Source organism: Oncorhynchus masou, unplaced genomic scaffold, assembly GCF_036934945.1.
Source record: "Oncorhynchus masou masou isolate Uvic2021 unplaced genomic scaffold, UVic_Omas_1.1 unplaced_scaffold_1549, whole genome shotgun sequence".
NCBI classification, from domain to species: domain Eukaryota; kingdom Metazoa; phylum Chordata; class Actinopteri; order Salmoniformes; family Salmonidae; genus Oncorhynchus; species Oncorhynchus masou.
In genome coordinates this window covers 23,688-42,419 of record NW_027005540.1, presented here as the reverse complement: position 1 = coordinate 42,419, position 18,732 = coordinate 23,688, and the positions used below count along the sequence as shown (strand labels likewise).

General features: G+C 44.0%; 1 protein-coding gene across 2 annotated transcripts in view; it reads left to right on the top strand.

Annotated features, from left to right (window-relative positions):
• Positions 1 to 18,732, top strand: part of LOC135531194 (myelin regulatory factor-like protein) — a 32,834-nt gene extending 14,102 nt beyond the window's left edge. Inside the window, exons 6-24 of one of the 2 annotated variants that reach the window (XM_064959310.1) lie at positions 778 to 993; positions 1,786 to 1,981; positions 2,414 to 2,490; positions 2,685 to 2,795; positions 3,075 to 3,165; positions 3,527 to 3,727; positions 3,870 to 4,088; positions 5,080 to 5,249; positions 6,262 to 6,325; positions 6,434 to 6,510; positions 9,349 to 9,420; positions 9,600 to 9,652; positions 11,009 to 11,182; positions 14,596 to 14,643; positions 14,754 to 14,838; positions 14,939 to 15,013; positions 15,618 to 15,729; positions 15,870 to 15,944; positions 18,072 to 18,732. In XM_064959310.1, coding sequence (XP_064815382.1) covers positions 778 to 993; positions 1,786 to 1,981; positions 2,414 to 2,490; positions 2,685 to 2,795; positions 3,075 to 3,165; positions 3,527 to 3,727; positions 3,870 to 4,088; positions 5,080 to 5,249; positions 6,262 to 6,325; positions 6,434 to 6,510; positions 9,349 to 9,420; positions 9,600 to 9,652; positions 11,009 to 11,182; positions 14,596 to 14,643; positions 14,754 to 14,838; positions 14,939 to 15,013; positions 15,618 to 15,729; positions 15,870 to 15,944; positions 18,072 to 18,158 — 2,203 coding nt within the window. In that variant the 3' untranslated portion in view covers positions 18,159 to 18,732. Of the gene's footprint in view, positions 1 to 756; positions 994 to 1,785; positions 1,982 to 2,413; positions 2,491 to 2,684; positions 2,796 to 3,074; positions 3,166 to 3,526; positions 3,728 to 3,869; positions 4,089 to 5,079; positions 5,250 to 6,261; positions 6,326 to 6,433; positions 6,511 to 9,348; positions 9,421 to 9,599; positions 9,653 to 11,008; positions 11,183 to 14,595; positions 14,644 to 14,753; positions 14,839 to 14,938; positions 15,014 to 15,617; positions 15,730 to 15,869; positions 15,945 to 18,071 lie in introns of both variants that reach the window. The other variant, XM_064959309.1, reaches the window with a different exon arrangement.

The window sequence follows — 18,732 nt, the reverse complement described above, 5'->3', positions numbered from 1 at the left end:
CACATAAACTACTAAACTACCGTACAGCACATAAACTACTAAACTACCGTACAGCACATAAACTACTAAACTACTGTACAGCACATAAACTACTAAACTACAGTACATAAACTACTAAACTACCGTTCAGTACATTTGGGTACATAAACTACTAAACTACCGCACAGTACATACAGTGGGGCAAAAAAGTACTTAGTCAACCACCAATTGTGCAAGTTCTCCCACTTAAAAAGATGAGAGGCTTGTAATTTTCATCATAGGTACACTTCAACTATGACATACAAAATGAGGAAAAAAAATCCAGAAAATCACATTGTAGGATTTTTAATGAATTTATTTGCAAATAATGGTGGAAAATAAGTATTTGGTCACCTACAAACAAGCAAGATTTCTGACTCTCACAGACCTGTAACTTCTTCTTTAAGAGGCTTCTCTGTCCTCCACTCGTTACCTGTATTAATGGCACCTGTTTGAACTTGTTATCAGTATAAAAGACACCTGTCCACAACCTCAAACAGTCACACTCCAAACTCTTTCTCATTTTGTCTGTCATAGTTGAAGTGTACCTATGATGAAAATTACAGGCCTCCCTCATCTTTTTAAGTGGGAGAACTTGCACAATTGGTGGCTGACTAAATACTTTGTTGCCCCACTGTATCAGTTTGAGAATGACAGTCAAAATATATTTTACTTCAACGGGATATGAATGTTTTAACAGTTCCCTCTTATCCTCTTCCTCCTCCTCTTCCTCCACAGGCTTATATTACCTGACTGTAGGAAGAGAAGACGAACAGAACCCCTTGAGGTACAGAACCATTTAGCAGCTGTTCCTATAGCAGGGGGCTCTGAGAGGGGAGGCGGTGACGTCCCGTCCTATGACAGTGACGGGGCCACAGAGAGCAGCTCTGGGATGGGGACCTATCAGCTCCTCACCTGGGATCGCTACCAGCCTGGCCTGTGGACACCGCTCTACAACAGTAACTATGACATCCTGTGAGTGTCCTTCTGCCTTGACGTTCCCTCACTCTTCACCAAGGCTCATGCCTTCTAAACTGCCTGTCTTCGTCTCTAAACTCAAAGGCTATTCAACTAACGCTGCATTCTTTTAAGGGACTGGTTTTTGTTCAAGTTAAGCGCAGGGGGAGCAAATATTTTTCACTTTCCATGTCTGACAATGTCAAAACTCATCAGTAGTATCTTAGTCATTTCTTAGCCAGCAGTAAAATCGTTTTAGTCGTGAGTCGTTGTAAACAAACCCCATTTGGTTAAATTATAGTATTAAATGGACACAATTGACTCCTACTGTATGTTATTCTTATCGTACTTGGTCATTCATAATTATAAATTGGGTGGTTTGAGCCCTGAATGCTGATTGGCTGAAAGATGTGGTATATCAGACAGTATACCACAACATGTATTTTTACTATTCTAATTACGTTGGTAACCAGTTTAAAATAGCAAAAAGGCATCTCATAAGTTTGTGGTACATTGCCAATATACCACAGTTAAGGGCTACCCTGTTCAAAGGCTCTTAAATATGTTGTCTTGCCCCTCCACCCTCTGACACAAACACAATCCATGTCTCCGTTGTCTCAGGGCTTTAAACTCCTTCTTTAACACGTCTCCTCCAACTTCATCTATACTGATTTGAAGTGGATTTAACAGGTGACATCAATAAGGGATCATATCTTTCACCTGGATTCACCTGGTCAGTCTGTCATGGAAAGAGCAGGTGTTCTTAATGTTTTGTCACTCAGTGTAGCTCGCTCTATCGTCTCTCCACAGCCCTTCCCCCGCTTACCATGTGGACACCGATAAAGGTTTCAACTACTCCACAGCTGACGAGTCCTTTGTGTGTCAGAAAAAGAACCATTTTCAGGTCACAGTTCACGTAGGGATGGCCGGAGACCCCCTGTACGTCAAAACCCCCAACGGCCCTGCGCCGATAGAGAGCTTCCACGTCAAGGTGTTTGGAGTGAAGGTTAGTTTAACGCCGTCCAAATATGCAACACGAACTTCCCTGGAACATCAGCATTTGACCTCGGCAGACTACTTCAGATGATGTCAGTATGTAAGTTAGCAGATTTGGGTAGATGACTTTCTACATGCCCCCCGTTACCACCCAACCCTGCTAGTTATCTATACTTTGACTGTTTGTTATCCCCAACCCTGCTAGTTATCTATACTTTGACTGTTTGTTCTCCCCAACCCTGCTAGTTATCTATACTTTGACCGTTTGTTCTCCCCAACCCTGCTAGTTATCTATACTTTGACCGTTTGTTCTCCCCAACCCTGCTAGTTATCTATACTTTGACCGTTTGTTCTCCCCAACCCTGCTAGTTATCTATACTTTGACCGTTTGTTCTCATCAACCCTGCTAGTAATCTATACTTTGACCGTTTGTTCTCTGCAGCTTGAGGCACAGACTCACCAAGTCACCATAGAGCAGTCCCAGCCGGATCGCAGCAAGAAGCCATTCCTGCCAGTCAAGTGAGTGTCCCGTCCTCCATGTCACTATACTCTGTACTGTGGACTGCCGTGTTCAACGTTGGGAGTGTAATCTGTCATTCAAATCTGAACAATGACACAACTGTGATTTAAAAGGTATACGGTGCATAGCCAAAAAAGGGTCGATTTGTGTTGAATCTCGGTCCTAAATATCTGAATAACATCTCGTCCATCAGAGTGAGTCTACCAGGGGACAAGATCACGAGAGTTACTCTGGGAAGACTGCACTTCAGTGAGACCACTGCCAACAACATGAGGAAGAAGGGTAAACCCAACCCTGACCAGAGGTTTGTTACTGCCGTGTCATTGCCGTGTCATAGCCGTGTTACTGCCGTGTTACTGCCGTGTCACTGCCGTGTCACTGCCGTGTCACTGCCGTGTCACTGCCGTGTCACTGCCGTGTCATTGCCGTGTCACTGCCGTGTCACTGCCGTGTTACTGCCGTGTTACTGCCGTGTCATAGCCGTGTTATTGCCGTTTCACTGCCGTGCTACTGCCGTGCTACTAAAATCGACATTGAAAGCAGTTTCAACATGTCGTTCCATGTGTCCTTGTGTTATGACCAGGTACTTCCTGATGGTGGTGGGTCTGTACGCCACAGTGAGGGAAGAGAGTTACCTGCTGATAGCGTTCATGTCAGAGAGGATCGTAGTCAGGGTCAGTACTGAACCAGAAGTACCAAAGCAGGGATCATCAACTGTTAAGCAGATGTATTCTTTTTTTTCTCTCTGAAAACTTGGGGGGCCAAATGAGACCACCCCAGGGGCCAAATTTGGCGCAGAGGACACCAGTTGGGGAACCCTATACTAAAGTATTTAAAAGCATGAGACTCAAGCACTAAGTACTAAAGCATGGGACTCCTTGCTAAAATTAAGATTAAATAAAGAATATATAAAAACTAAATCAAATGTAGTTCCTACCATGATTCCATTGGACAATTAGTTCTAGAATGCACCGTGATCTGAATGGAACCAACCGTTACCAGAACTCTAAACTCTTCCGTGTTCCTCCACTACAGGCGTCGAACCCGGGCCAGTTTGAGAACGACAGTGAGGTGTTGTGGCAACGAGGACAGGCTCCGGACGCGGTGGTGTGCCAGGGGAGGGTGGGCATCAACACAGACACCCCCGATGAAGCCCTGGTCGTCTGTGGCAACGCTAAGATCATGGGGCAGGTTATGCATCCCTCCGACCGCCGCGCAAAACACAACATACAAGAGGTAGGAAGCAGCACATGCTCTTATATAATAGCTATCAAAATAAGGATTTTGGTGTGAAATAACAGGAAGGAACATAGAAATGCCTTCACAGTGGCCCAGGGAATGATATCTTACCTGACGGGACAATATTTCAACTGTGTAGGTGGATTCAACAAAGCAGTTGAAGAGAATATCTCAGATGAGGATTGTGGAGTATGACTACAAGCCTGAGTTCGCCTCAGAGATGGGGATCGATCACATACATGAAACGGGCATCCTAGCCCAGGAGGTGAAGGAGCTGCTGCCCACTGCTGTCAAAGTGGTGGGGGACATCACCTGTAGCGACGGAGAGAAGATCCACAACTTCCTCATGGTGGACAAAGTACGTGTCCGTCCGCATGAGATTTAAGGCCTGATAACATATGATCAGTGTGATAATCAGTGTGAGGATTGTCAAGAGATCTGAGTTATGGTCCCACTTTGGGGCGGCAGGAAGCCTAGTGGTTAGAGGCACGGTAGCCTAGTGGTTAGAGGCAGGGTAGCCCTAGTGGTTAGAGGCAGGGTAGCCCTAGTGGTTAGAGGCAGGGTGGCCTAGTGGTTAGAGGCAGGGTGGCCTAGTGGTTAGAGGCAGGGTGGCCTAGTGGTTAGAGGCAGGGTGGCCTAGTGGTTAGAGGCAGGGTGGCCTAGTGGTTAGAGGCAGGGTGGCCTAGTGGTTAGAGGCAGGGTGGCCTAGTGGTTAGAGGCAGGGTGGCCTAGTGGTTAGAGGCAGGGTAGCCTAGTGGTTAGAGGCAGGGTAGCCTAGTGGTTAGAGGCAGGGTGGCCTAGTGGTTAGAGGCAGGGTGGCCTAGTGGTTAGAGGCAGGGTGGCCTAGTGGTTAGAGGCAGGGTGGCCTAGTGGTTAGAGGCAGGGTGGCCTAGTGGCTAGAGGCAGGGTGGCCTAGTGGCTAGAGGCAGGGTAGCCTAGTGGCTAGAGGCAGGGTAGCCTAGTGGCTAGAGGCAGGGTAGCCTAGTGGCTAGAGGCAGGGTAGCCTAGTGGTTAGAGGCAGGGTAGCCTAGTGGTTAGAGGCAGGGTAGCCTAGTGGTTAGAGGCAGGGTAGCCTAGTGGTTAGAGGCAGGGTGGCCTAGTGGTTAGAGGCAGGGTAGCCTAGTGGTCAGAGCGATGGGCCAGTAACCAAAAGGTTGCTGGATCGAATCCCCGAGATGACAAGGAAAAAAAATCTGTCTTTGTGCCACTGAACAAGGCAGTTAACCCACTGTTCCCGGGTAGGCTGTCATTGTAAATAAGAATGTGTTCTTAACTGACTTGCCAAGTTAAATAAAAAACAAGTTTTACTAAGTTGAAGAAGAAAATACTATGCTATTTGTCCCCCATAGGAGCAGATCTTCATGGAGAATGTAGGGGCTGTGAAGCAACTGTGTAAGGTGACTGACAACCTGGAGAACAGGATTCAGGAGCTGGAGGTGTGGAACACACGGTCAGCCAAGCTAAAGGACATGGGCAGCCCTGCTAACAGCAGCAGCCCTGCCAACAGCAGCACTAAAGGGTAATGTCACAGTGCCACCAGGGGGTGCTATTCTCTATGGCCTATTGCCTACAAGTTCTCTTTCAGTTTTCAAAATAATTTGGAGACACTGAGAGATTTTCACCCAACATAAAAACATTTGTTTTAGTACATTCAGTCAGTCGGTTTAGTCAGGTACTCAGGGACTCTTTTCAGATCCCTGCTGTGTTTTTAAACATTTATCAATTTTATTTAACCTTTATATAACTAGGCAAGTCAGTTAAGAACAAATTCTTATTTACAATGACAGCCAACACCGGCCAAACCCGTACGACGCTGGGCCAATTGTGCGCCGCCCTATGGGACTCCCAATCACGGCCGGTTGTGATACAGCCTGGTGTGTATGAGACGGTGGGGCTGTACTGAGGATGGTTGAGTTCTGGATGTGTTGTGTGTCTGTCTTTATGACCAGGGTCACTCTCATGGGGACCATCAACACTTTCTCAGCTCAACCATAACAGCCCTACGGCTTCTGCTTTATGGCTCCTGTACTGTGAAATATCTCCACTTTATTGTAGTTTAGGAATCTCGCCTTTTGGAAGGACTGAGTTTGTACTTGTAATGGACTGGATGACTGAATGCTCAACGTTCTTTGGTTTCCTAATACATTTTAAACTGTCATTATTTAACGTGTTGTTTCAACTGTCATTATTTAACGTGTTGTTTCAAATGTCATTATTTAACGTGTTGTTTCAAATGTCATTATTTAACGTGTTGTTTCAAATGTCATTATTTAACGTGTTGTTTCAAATGTCATTATTTAACGTGTTTCAACTGTCAGTATTTAACGTGTTGTGTTTCAACTGTCAGTATTTAACGTGTTGTGTTTCAACTGTCAGTATTTAACGTGTTGTCTTTCAACTGTCAGTATTTAACGTGTTGTCTTTCAACTGTCAGTATTTAACGTGTTGTCTTTCAACTGTCAGTATTTAACGTGTTTCAACTGTCATTATTTATCGTGTTGTGTTGATAATATATGTGTCGTCTCACACAGAAAAATAAACAGGCACAACAGTGTTCCACCACCACAGAAGCCAACACCTCTCAAATCTGTCAAGGTGAGGAAGAACTGCAGAAAGACTGTATACTTGTATAAGAACAGGTGTACAGCAAGTCTGAATCAAACTAAACTAAAACCATTAAGATTCATATTTATTCTCTTGTAGGCAAAGTTCCACCGCTGCTTAAAACACAAGTTTGTCCAAGTCAGCATGATCATTCTGGTAGCAACAATGGCTTTCTGGTAAGACTTCCTGTCACAACTGAGGAGCAGATGTTCAAGTTACTTTCATATTGAAACAAAAAGTATGACTGCTTTGTTAGAAAATACCTCTGGATATTGAAGCACTGCAATATACAGGTAACTGCCAAAGTAAAGGAAACATGAAGTGTCTTGCTCGGGGCGTTGGGTCTCCACCAGCCAGAACAGCATCAATGCACCTTGACATAGATTCTACACATGTCTGGAACCCTATTGGAGGGATGTGACACCATTATTCCACCAGACAATTCATCATTTGGTGTTTTGTTGACGGTGGTTTCAGGCACCGCTTCAGAATCTATAAATGTTCAATTGGGTTGAGATCTGGTGACAGAGATGGCCCGCAAGCGTTATAAAATAAATAATAGCCCTTAAGCGTGATAATATAATATAAATAATAGCCCTTAAGAATGGTAATATAATATAAATAATAACCCTTAAGCGTGATAATATAATATAAATAATATCCCTTAAGCGTGATAATATAATATAAATAATAACCCTTAAGCGTGATAATATAATATAAATAATAACCCTTAAGCGTGATAATATAATATAAATAATAACCCTTAAGCGTGATAATATAAATAATAACCCTTAAGCTTGATAATATAAATAATAACTATTAAGCGTGATAATATAAATAATAACCATTAAGCGTGATAATATAATATAAATAATAACCCTTAAGCATGATAATATAATATAAATAATAACCCTTAAGCGTGATAATATAAATAATAACCCTTAAGCGTGATAATATAAATAATAACCCTTAAGCTTGATAATATAAATAATAACCATTAAGCGTGATAATATAATATAAATAATAGCCCTTAAGAATGGTAATATAATATAAATAATAACCCTTAAGCGTGATAATATAATATAAATAATAACCCTTAAGCGTGATAATATAATATAAATAATAACCCTTAAGCGTGATAATATAAATAATAACCCTTAAGCGTGATAATATAAATAATAACCATTAAGCGTGATAATATAATATAAATAATAACCCTTAAGCATGATAATATAATATAAATAATAACCATTAAGCGTGATAATATAAATAATAACCCTTAAGCGTGATAATATAAATAATAACCCTTAAGCTTGATAATATAAATAATAACCATTAAGCGTGATAATATAATATAAATAATAGCCCTTAAGAATGGTAATATAATATAAATAATAACCCTTAAGCGTGATAATATAATATAAATAATAACCCTTAAGCGTGATAATATAATATAAATAATAACCCTTAAGCGTGATAATATAAATAATAACCCTTAAGCGTGATAATATAAATAATAACCATTAAGCGTGATAATATAATATAAATAATAACCCTTAAGCATGATAATATAATATAAATAATAACCATTAAGCGTGATAATATAAATAATAACCCTTAAGCGTGATAATATAAATAATAACCCTTAAGCTTGATAATATAAATAATAACCATTAAGCGTGATAATATAATATAAATAATAGCCCTTAAGAATGGTAATATAATATAAATAATAACCCTTAAGCGTGATAATATAATATAAATAATAACCCTTAAGCATGATAATATAAATAATAACCCTTAAGCGTGATAATATAAATAATAACCCTTAAGCGTGATAATATAATATAAATAATAACCCTTAAGCATGATAATATAATATAAATAATAACCCTTAAGCGTGATAATATAAATAATAACCCTTAAGCGTGATAATATAAATAATAACCCTTAAGCGTGATAATATAATATAAATAATAACCCTTAAGCATGATAATATAATATAAATAATAACCCTTAAGCGTGATAATATAATATAAATAATAACCCTTAAGCGTGATAATATAAATAATAACCATTAAGCGTGATAATATAATATAAATAATAGCCCTTAAGAATGGTAATATAATATAAATAATAACCCTTAAGCATGATAATATAAATAATAACCCTTAAGCGTGATAATATAAATAATAACCCTTAAGCGTGATAATATAAATAATAACCATTAAGCTTGATAATATAAATAATAACCATTAAGCGTGATAATATAATATAAATAATAGCCCTTAAGAATGGTAATATAATATAAATAATAACCCTTAAGCGTGATAATATAATATAAATAATAACCCTTAAGCATGATAATATAAATAATAACCCTTAAGCGTGATAATATAATATAAATAATAGCCCTTACGCGTGATAATATAAATAAATAATAACCCTTAAGCATGATAATATAATATAAATAATAACCAATTAAGCGTGATAATATAATATAAATAATAGCCCTTACGCGTGATAATATAAATAAATAATAACCCTTAAGCATGATAATATAAATAATAACCCTTAAGCATGATAATATAAATAATATCCCTTAAGCAGTCCAGGATGTTAATTGCTTAATTAACTCAGGAACCGCGACTGCTTTCAATATACTTTGTATCCCTCATTTACTCAAGTGTTTCCTTTATTTTGGCAGTTACCTCTGCCTGAATATAATACAATATTGAATGCATAAAGCTTTGTCTATTCTGATAACTGTATCAGAGAAATGAAAATGTGAGAAAAGTTAGACTATCAGATGGGGTGGGACTTGACTTTATGAAAAGCGTTGGAGAGTTTAGAATATAGAAGTTTACTATTCCTTTTCATAAATCGACACTTGAAGTTTTTTGTTGTTGATGTACCTGCATTGTAAGTCCCCTGGTCTGGGCCTGACAATGTTTTGTTTTCTTCTTATGTAACGTGTTATGAAGTGTTATGACATCCCTATGTCTCTTCCACAGTTCTATTGCCATCACAGCTCTCTACATGCTGACTCTGAGAGACGACGCCGGCATGCTGCTTCCTGGAAACAAGTAAGATTACACCACTGAACTGGCTTCACAAACTACCGTTGCCGCCAGCCTTCATCTGCCAAGAATACGGTGCCAAGGATACTACTGAGACTCAAACTTGATCATCTGTGCCAAATGCTATCCAGAATGGAATGTGAGATTCATTTCAAAGGTCATATCATGTTTTTTTTTATTTGCAGCAACGAGACTACTGTGCATCCTCTCTACACTACAACAGTCAGGACTACCTTAGGTAAACAACCTCTCTACACCACAACAGTCAGTACTACCTTAGGTAAACAACCTCTCTACACCACAACAGTCAGTACTACCTTAGGTAAACAACCTCTCTACACCACAACAGTCAGGACTACCTTAGGTAAACAACCTCTCTACACCACCACAGTCAGGACTACCTTAGGTAAACAACCTCTCTACACCACAACAGTCAGTACTACCTTAGGTAAACAACCTCTCTACACCACAACAGTCAGGACTACCTTAGGTAAACAACCTCTCTACACCACAACAGTCAGGACTACCTTAGGTAAACAACCTCTCTACACCACCACAGTCAGGACTACCTTAGGTAAACAACCTCTCTACACCACAACAGTCAGTACTACCTTAGGTAAACAACCTCTCTACACCACAACAGTCAGTACTACCTTAGGTAAACAACCTCTCTACACCACAACAGTCAGGACTACCTTAGGTAAACAACCTCTCTACACCACCACAGTCAGGACTACCTTAGGTAAACAACCTCTCTACACCACAACAGTCAGTACTACCTTAGGTAAACAACCTCTCTACACCACAACAGTCAGGACTACCTTAGGTAAACAACCTCTCTACACCACAACAGTCAGGACTACCTTAGGTAAACAACCTCTCTACACCACAACAGTCAGTACTACCTTAGGTAAACAACCTCTCTACACCACAACAGTCAGGACTACCTTAGGTAAACCTTCTCTCTACACCACCACATTCAGTACTACCTTAGGTAAACAACCCATAAATGCTCTTTATATAGTTCTACTTTCATCGCAGTAACGTTGTGATATCGCATCATAGTAACATTGTGCTCATCGTACTAACGTTGTGATGTCTCATCGTGGTAACGTTGTGGTGCCTCATCGCGGTAACGTTGTGGTGCCTCATCGCGGTAACGTTGTGATGTCTCATCGCGGTAACGTTGTGATGTCTCATCGCGGTAACGTTGTGATGTCTCATCGCGGTAACGTCGTGATGTCTCATCGCGGTAACGTTGTGATGTCTCATCGCGGTAACGTCGTGATGTCTCATCGCGGTAACGTCGTGATGTCTCGTCGTGGTAACGTCGTGGTGTCTCGTCGTGGTAACGTCGTGGTGTCTCGTCGTGGTAACGTCGTGGTGTCTCGTCGTGGTAACGTTGTGGTGTCTCGTCGTGGTAACGTTGTGGTGTCTCATCGTAGTAACGTCGTGGTGTCTCGTCGTGGTAACGCTGTGGTGTCTCATTCAATTCTATTGTACAAAGAGGTGGTAAAAGTGTTGCTGTCTGTTATCAGTAGTCCTCTATGTGGAAATTGACCCTTGTTTGTTTGTTTGTTTGTTTGTTTATTAGTAAACCCAACAACAACCCCTGTCCCGTGGACCCCTGATGTGGACTTCTGTAGCCTGATCTACTGTGAAGAAGTGTTCTGCTGTCCCACTACAGCCTCCATGGATAATACCAGCACCATCTCTCCTGCCCTCCTCTCCTCCACTGTATCTCCCACTACCGGGCCCTCTCTAGCAGGTGAGCTGGCTACTCCCTGTCTTCATTTACCAACATCATTCTCCACTGTATCTCCCACTACCGGGCCCTCTCCAGCAGGTGAGCTGGCTACTCCCTGTCTTCATTTACCAACATCATTCTCCACTATATCTCCCACTACCGGGCCCTCTCCAGCAGGTGAGCTGGCTACTCCCTGTCTTCATTTACCAACAGCATTCTCCACTGTATCTCCCACTACCGGGCCCTCTCTAGCAGGTGAGCTGGCTACTCCCTGTCTTCATTTACCAACATCATTCTCCACTATATCTCCCACTACCGGGCCCTCTCTAGCAGGTGAGCTGGCTACTCCCTGTCTTCATTTACCAACACCAATCACCACTGTATCTCCCACTACCGGGCCCTCTCTAGCAGGTGAGCTGGCTACTCCCTGTCTTCATTTACCAACAGCATTCTCCACTGTATCTCCCACTACCGGGCCCTCTCTAGCAGGTGAGCTGGCTACTCCCTGTCTTCATTTACCAACACCAATCACCACTGTATCTCCCACTACCGGGCCCTCTCTAGCAGGTGAGCTGGCTACTCCCTGTCTTCATTTACCAACAGCAGTCACCACTGTATGTCCCACTACCGGGCCCTCTCTAGCAGGTGAGCTGGCTACTCCCTGTCTTCATTTACCAACAGCATTCTCCACTGTATCTCCCACTACCGGGCCCTCTCTAGCAGGTGAGCTGGCTACTCCCTGTCTTCATTTACCAACAGCAATCTCCACTGTATCTCCCACTACCGGGCCCTCTCTAGCAGGTGAGCTGGCTACTCCCTGTCTTCATTTACCAACATCATTCTCCACTGTATCTCCCACTACCGGGCCCTCTCTAGCAGGTGAGCTGGCTACTCCCTGTCTTCATTTACCAACAGCAATCACCACTGTATGTCCCACTACCGGGCCCTCTCTAGCAGGTGAGCTGGCTACTCCCTGTCTTCATTTACCAACAGCAGTCACCACTGTATGTCCCACTACCGGGCCCTCTCTAGCAGGTGAGCTGGCTACTCCCTGTCTTCATTTACCAACAGCAGTCACCACTGTATGTCCCACTACCGGGCCCTCTCTAGCAGGTGAGCTGGCTACTCCCTGTCTTCATTTACCAACAGCAGTCACCACTGTATGTCCCACTACCGGGCCCTCTCTGGCAGGTGAGCTGGCTACTCCCTGTCTTCATTTACCAACATCAATCTCCCACTACCGGGCCCTCTCTAGCAGGTGAGCTGGCTACTCCCTGTCTTCATTTACCAACATCAATCTCCCACTACCGGGCCCTCTCTAGCAGGTGAGCTGGCTACTCCCTGTCTTCATTTACCAACATCAATCTCCCACTACCGGGCCCTCTCTAGCAGGTGAGCTGGCTACTCCCTGTCTTCATTTACCAACATCAATCTCCCACTACCGGGCCCTCTCTAGCAGGTGAGCTGGCTACTCCCTGTCTTCATTTACCAACATCAATCTCCCACTACCGGGCCCTCTCTAGCAGGTGAGCTGGCTACTCCCTGTCTTCATTTACCAACATCAATCTCCCACTACCGGGCCCTCTCTAGCAGGTGAGCTGGCTACTCCCTGTCTTCATTTACCAACATCAATCTCCCACTACCGGGCCCTCTCTAGCAGGTGAGCTGGCTACTCCCTGTCTTCATTTACCAACATCAATCTCCCACTACCGGGCCCCCTCTAGCAGGTGAGCTGGCTACTCCCTGTCTTCATTTACCAACATCAATCTCCACTGTATCTCCCACTACCGGGCCCTCTCTAGCAGGTGAGCTGGCTCCTCCCTGTCTTCTTTTACCAACATCATTCTCCACTGTATCTCCCACTACCGGGCCCTCTCTAGCAGGTGAGCTGGCTACTCCCTGTCTTCATTTACTAACATCATCCTCCACTGTATCTCCCACTACCGGGCCCTCTCTAGCAGGTGAGCTGGCTACTCCCTGTCTTCATTTACCAACATCAATCTCCCACTACCGGGCCCTCTCTAAATCAAATCAAATCAAATTTATTTATATAGCCCTTCGTACATCAGCTGATATCTCAAAGTGCTGTACAGAAACCCAGCCTAAAACCCCAAACAGCAAGCAATGCAGGTGTAGAAGCACGGTGGCTAGGAAAAACTCCCTAGAAAAGCCAAAACCTAGGAAGAAACCTAGAGAGGAACCAGGCTATGTGGGGTGGCCAGTCCTCTTCTGGCTGTGCCGGGTAGAGATTATAACAGAACATGGCCAAGATGTTCAAATGTTCATAAATGACCAGCATGGTCGAATAATAATAAGGCAGAACAGTTGAAACTGGAGCAGCAGCACGGCCAGGTGGACTGGGGACAGCAAGGAGTCATCATGTCAAGTAGTCCTGGGGCATGGTCCTAGGGCTCAGGTCAGTTGAAACTGGAGCAGCAGCACGGCCAGGTGGACTGGGGACAGCAAGGAGTCATCATGTCAGGTAGTCCTGGGGCATGGTCCTAGGGCTCAGGTCCTCCGAGAGAGAGAAGGAGAGAATTAGAGAACGCACACTTAGATTCACACAGGACACCGAATTGGACAGGAGAAGTACTCCAGATATAACAAACTGACCCCAGCCCCCCGACACATAAACTACTGCAGCATAAATACTGAAGGCTGAGACAGGAGGGGTCAGGAGACACTGTGGCCCCACCCGAGGACACCCCCGGACAGGGCCAAACCAGGTGAGCTGGCTACTCCTTGTCTTCATTTACCAACAGCATTCTCCACTGTATCTCCCACTACCGGGCCCTCTCTAGCAGGTGAGCTGGCTACTCCCTGTCTTCATTTACCAACATCATTCTCCACTGTATCTCCCACTACCGGGCCCTCTCTAGCAGGTGAGCTGGCTACTCCCTGTCTTCATTTACCAACAGCAATCTCCACTGTATCTCCCACTACCGGGCCCTCTCTAGCAGGTGAGCTGGCTACTCCCTGTCTTCATTTACCAACATCATTCTCCACTGTATCTCCCACTACCGGGCCCTCTCTAGCAGGTGAGCTGGCTACTCCCTGTCTTCATTTACCAACATCATTCTCCACTGTATCTCCCACTACCGGGCCCTCTCTAGCAGGTGAGCTGGCTACTCCTTGTCTTCATTTACCAACATCATTCTCCACTGTATCTCCCACTACCGGGCCCTCTCTAGCAGGTGAGCTGGCTACTCCCTGTCTTCATTTACCAACATCATTCTCCACTGTATCTCCCACTACCCGGCCCTCTCTAGCAGGTGAGCTGGCTACTCCCTAGCTAGCTTATCTTGATGTAAAACCTACATGTTGCTGACCTTGAATGAGACGTAATTCTGATGCTCTATAAAGTGTTGGCATTGTGCTGCTTGTGACAGGCAGTAATCCCACTTTTTTTGGGGGTTCCAATTCTGCCTTCTCAGATAAAGGGAAAGACAAATTCAATGAAGAAATCAAAGGTGCCGGAGATTGTAAGTCAAATTCTATCACATACGTTTGAAGACACGTTTTAATGCTAATCCAAATGTGTTATTTTCTGAGTTTATCAGAGTATGACATCATATTGTTGTTCTATTTTCAGGGACAAACACAACAATAAAGTCTTTTTTCATCAAAGAAAACGAACAGATCATTGACTCTCGGTACTGTGAGAGGGGAAGCTGTGGGTACGTCAATCAGTCAGTTTGAACTCATTTAATAGATGTAGATTCAGACTGCCAAACTGATGGTAATACTTCATCTCTACGTTGATCTGTTTCCATTCAGGGCAGGAAACTACTCCTTCCGGATCCCGATCAGCAAGTTCGTCCCCACCAACATGCGTGTCACTGTCCAGATGAAGTGAGTGACCAGGACGTGCTTCCTCTTGTCTCCACTTTGTTTTCCACTTGAATAATTCAATAGGTCTTGTCTTCCCACTGCGGTGGTGACAGGTTGGCATTGACTGTGGACTCCGGAAGGAGCTGGGGATAGTTTCTAAGAGGTTGTTTAACCTCCGGGGCTGATGATGGTCAGAATCCTCCCAGACATTCAGAGTCCATGCACGGGGGAACTGGCGGGAGCTCTATTTAATCCTTAGTAGCAGTAGGATGCCATTTGGAATTTAAAGGCAATGTTTCCGGCCATTTGCGGAGACTGCAGTCACGTAGTCGCTGCGTATGGAAATGACCTTTAAATGTCAATCACACTATACCGCAGACCTTCAGCGCTACGGATTGAATCGAGAGTTGAAGCTTTGTCTGAATCAGACACTGGACCCCAGTCTGGCAGGAGTCCCTGTTCTGTATGAGGAGATGAAGGCCTCTAAGACAGAGCTGCACAAGGCACATTCTCTCATTGTTGTTCACACTAATTACAAATGGTCACAGAGCACTTGGTACTTGCACCGTGGGTTTGTTGTAAGTACCGTAAATGACCACTAGGTGTCTCCTCTCCTCTGACGCAGTACTACAGAGCTGCTGGTTGTCCACCTGTGTCATAATGAAGAGACGTTTAAATGCTCTGCCTTGATGGACCACGATCAAACCAACGAAGAATACAATTTCATGAATACACAGGTATGGCATCCACAGGCAACACTATACTGGGGTTGCTCTCTGTTTGAACATTGTAAACTCTCTGCTCTTTGTATGATAAAAAGTGAACAAAGAACATAAGAGAGTATCAAGGTTGAAAGTGTTTCTCTTGTTCTCTCCAGGGCTACGTCCATGAATGGCCTCTGCCAGTGTCTCGATTCTACAGGAGCTCCTACCACTTCCGCTCAGCAGTGGCTGTAAGAACTAAAGATTTCTCCAATGTGTCCTTAAATATCAATGTCAAACGACACTGTCCCAGGAGCCTCACAACTACTACATGTTGTATGTTGTGGGGAGAAAACGACCCGATCTGATAACCACAATCTAACAGAGTTGTTAAACATTAGTATGATAACCACCCCCTCCCTTTACTCAACCCACTGTAATGCTCTCGTCTCCCCGTAATGCTCTCGTCTCCCAGTAATGCTCTCGTCTCCCCGTAATGCTCCCCGTAATGCTCTCGTCTCCCTGTAATGCTCCCCGTAATGCTCTCGTCTCCCCGTAATGCTCCCCGTAATGCTCTCGGCTCCCCGTAATGCTCCCCGTAATGCTCTCGTCTCCCCGTAATGCTCCCCGTAATGCTCTCGTCTCCCAGTAATGCTCTCGTCTCCCCGTAATGCTCTCGTCTCCCCGTAATGCTCTCGTCTCCCCGTAATGCTCCCCGTAATGCTCTCGTCTCCCCGTAATGCTCCCCGTAATGCTCTCGTCTCCCCGTAATGCTCTCGTCTCCCCGTAATGCTCTCGTCTCCCCGTAATGCTCCCCGTAATGCTCTCGGCTCCCGTAATGCTCCCCGTAATGCTCTCGGCTCCCGTAATGCTCCCCATAATGCTCTCGTCTCCCGTAATGCTCTCGTCTCCCGTAATGCCTCGTCTCCCAGTAATGCTCTCGTCTCCCCGTAATGCTCTCGTCTCCCCGTAATGCTCTCGTCTCCCCGTAATGCTCACCGTAATGCTCTCGTCTCCCCGTAATGCTCCCCGTAATGCTCCCCGTAATGCTCTCATCTCCCCGTAATGCTCTCGTCTCCCCGTAATGCTCCCCGTAATGCTCTCGGCTCCCCGTAATGCTCCTCATAATGCTCTCGTCTCCCCGTAATGCTCTCGTCTCCCCGTAATGCTCTCGTCTCCCCGTAATGCTCTCGTCTCCCCGTAATGCTCCCCGTAATGCTCTCTCGTCTCCCCGTAATGCTCCCCGTAATGCTCTCATCTCCCCGTAATGCTCCCCGTAATGCTCTCTCGTCTCACCGTAATGCTCTCGTCTCCCCGTAATGCTCCCCGTAATGCTCCCCATAATGCTCTCGTCTCCCCGTAATGCTCTCGTCTCCCCGTAATGCTCTCGTCTCCCCGTAATGCTCTCGTCTCCCCGTAATGCTCTCGTCTCCCCGTAATGCTCTCGTCTCCCCGTAATGCTCTCGTCTCACCGTAACGCTCTCGTCTCACCGTAACGCTCTCGTCTCACACTGGTATTGGAAACTAAACACTAGTTCACAACTGTCACTGTAGGCCACCCAGAGATGTTATTTAATGTTGTAACAGACTTTGACTACACCCTGTCATTGTCATGGTTTAGTAGTCTTTGCCAGATGTCCTATTCTTACGATATCACACAGTTAAATGTATGTGTGGTCCGACCAAAACAAACTGTGAATTTTCATCTCAGAGAGGAAGAGGGGAAGTGAGAGGTTTTACTCTGCTCAAAATCTGCCCATAAAGTGAGAAATTTCTGTATGAAGGTCAATAAGAGAGTGTTGAATTTGGTCAACAAAAAAATGTAATTCGTATTTTGCTATGTGAGGCTTGTTTGATGGAATAGAAGTTTTGTAATGGTTAGGTTGTTGCACGGATATAAGTGGCATTTCAACAACTTTTAAAACACAACTACTTTATATCGGATTTCTGACTGTTGTCGTAGGGATAGATGGAAAACTCAACATGGCAATACCCATGCTAAAATGGGTTATAGCCATGTTGAGTTCTCCATCTATCCCTATGACAATCCATAACCCATTTTAGCATGGGTATTGCCATTGAGGGCTACCACCATTTTAAAGTAGTCAACTGGGTGGGGATTCCGAAAAAAATTGACTACTTTAAAATGGAAATGCTGCCCATGCTGGCACAGAAGCTAAAATGGCACAGAAACAAAGATGAGAACTCTATCTCTAAGGCCTGTTGTGCACACGCCTATCTACCCTGTCATTGGCTGGAATGGTTCCACCTGATCTCGCCTCCTCACGTTTGCCTTCCATCTTTGAGGACTTGTACAGTGTTTCCACTGAGCCGTCACTTGTCAATGTCATAGACGATGTTGGTCTATTTCCATCCAGGGCCAGGCAGACTGCAATACCGACCGTGGCTTCGTGGGGGCGCTGTTCACAGACTACCACTTCAACTTCTACCGGAGGTGTGAGTGAGGAAGAAGACCTCACACTGTCGTTCCTCTGGCAGGCCAGCCGGTGTCCAATAACATGGGTGTCGATGCTTCTCTTCGTGATGTACGGCAACCGCAATAATTCACCCACTTTGTATTGTTTTTCTATGAAATGTCCTGATTGTTGATGAGATCGTTGTATATAATCTCTTTTACAAGGACTGCAATGAGAGAATATTTATTGATACAGAATTACAGCAGGTAAGAGTCGTATGATTCACTTTGCCTTGTGACAGTTGTTGCACTATGTGAAAAGAGATTGAATTGGAACAGACATGAACAGGATCATTTTGTTTTCAGTGGAATGTAATGCTGTATAACAGGTTATTGATTGTTCATTAAACGATACATTGATCATGTCACACTGCTGGAACACAGGATGAGTCCCTAAGTAATATAGTACTTCTATCTCATACTTGACTATGTAGGTGGCTATTACATTCATTTCAGAAAGTAATTGTGTTGAATTCTGTGTTACTGCATCATTTCCTAGTAATTACCAGGTAAATACCATTGGAAACTGTAAAATAAAGTACTGAATTCTCTGTTCTGAAGCA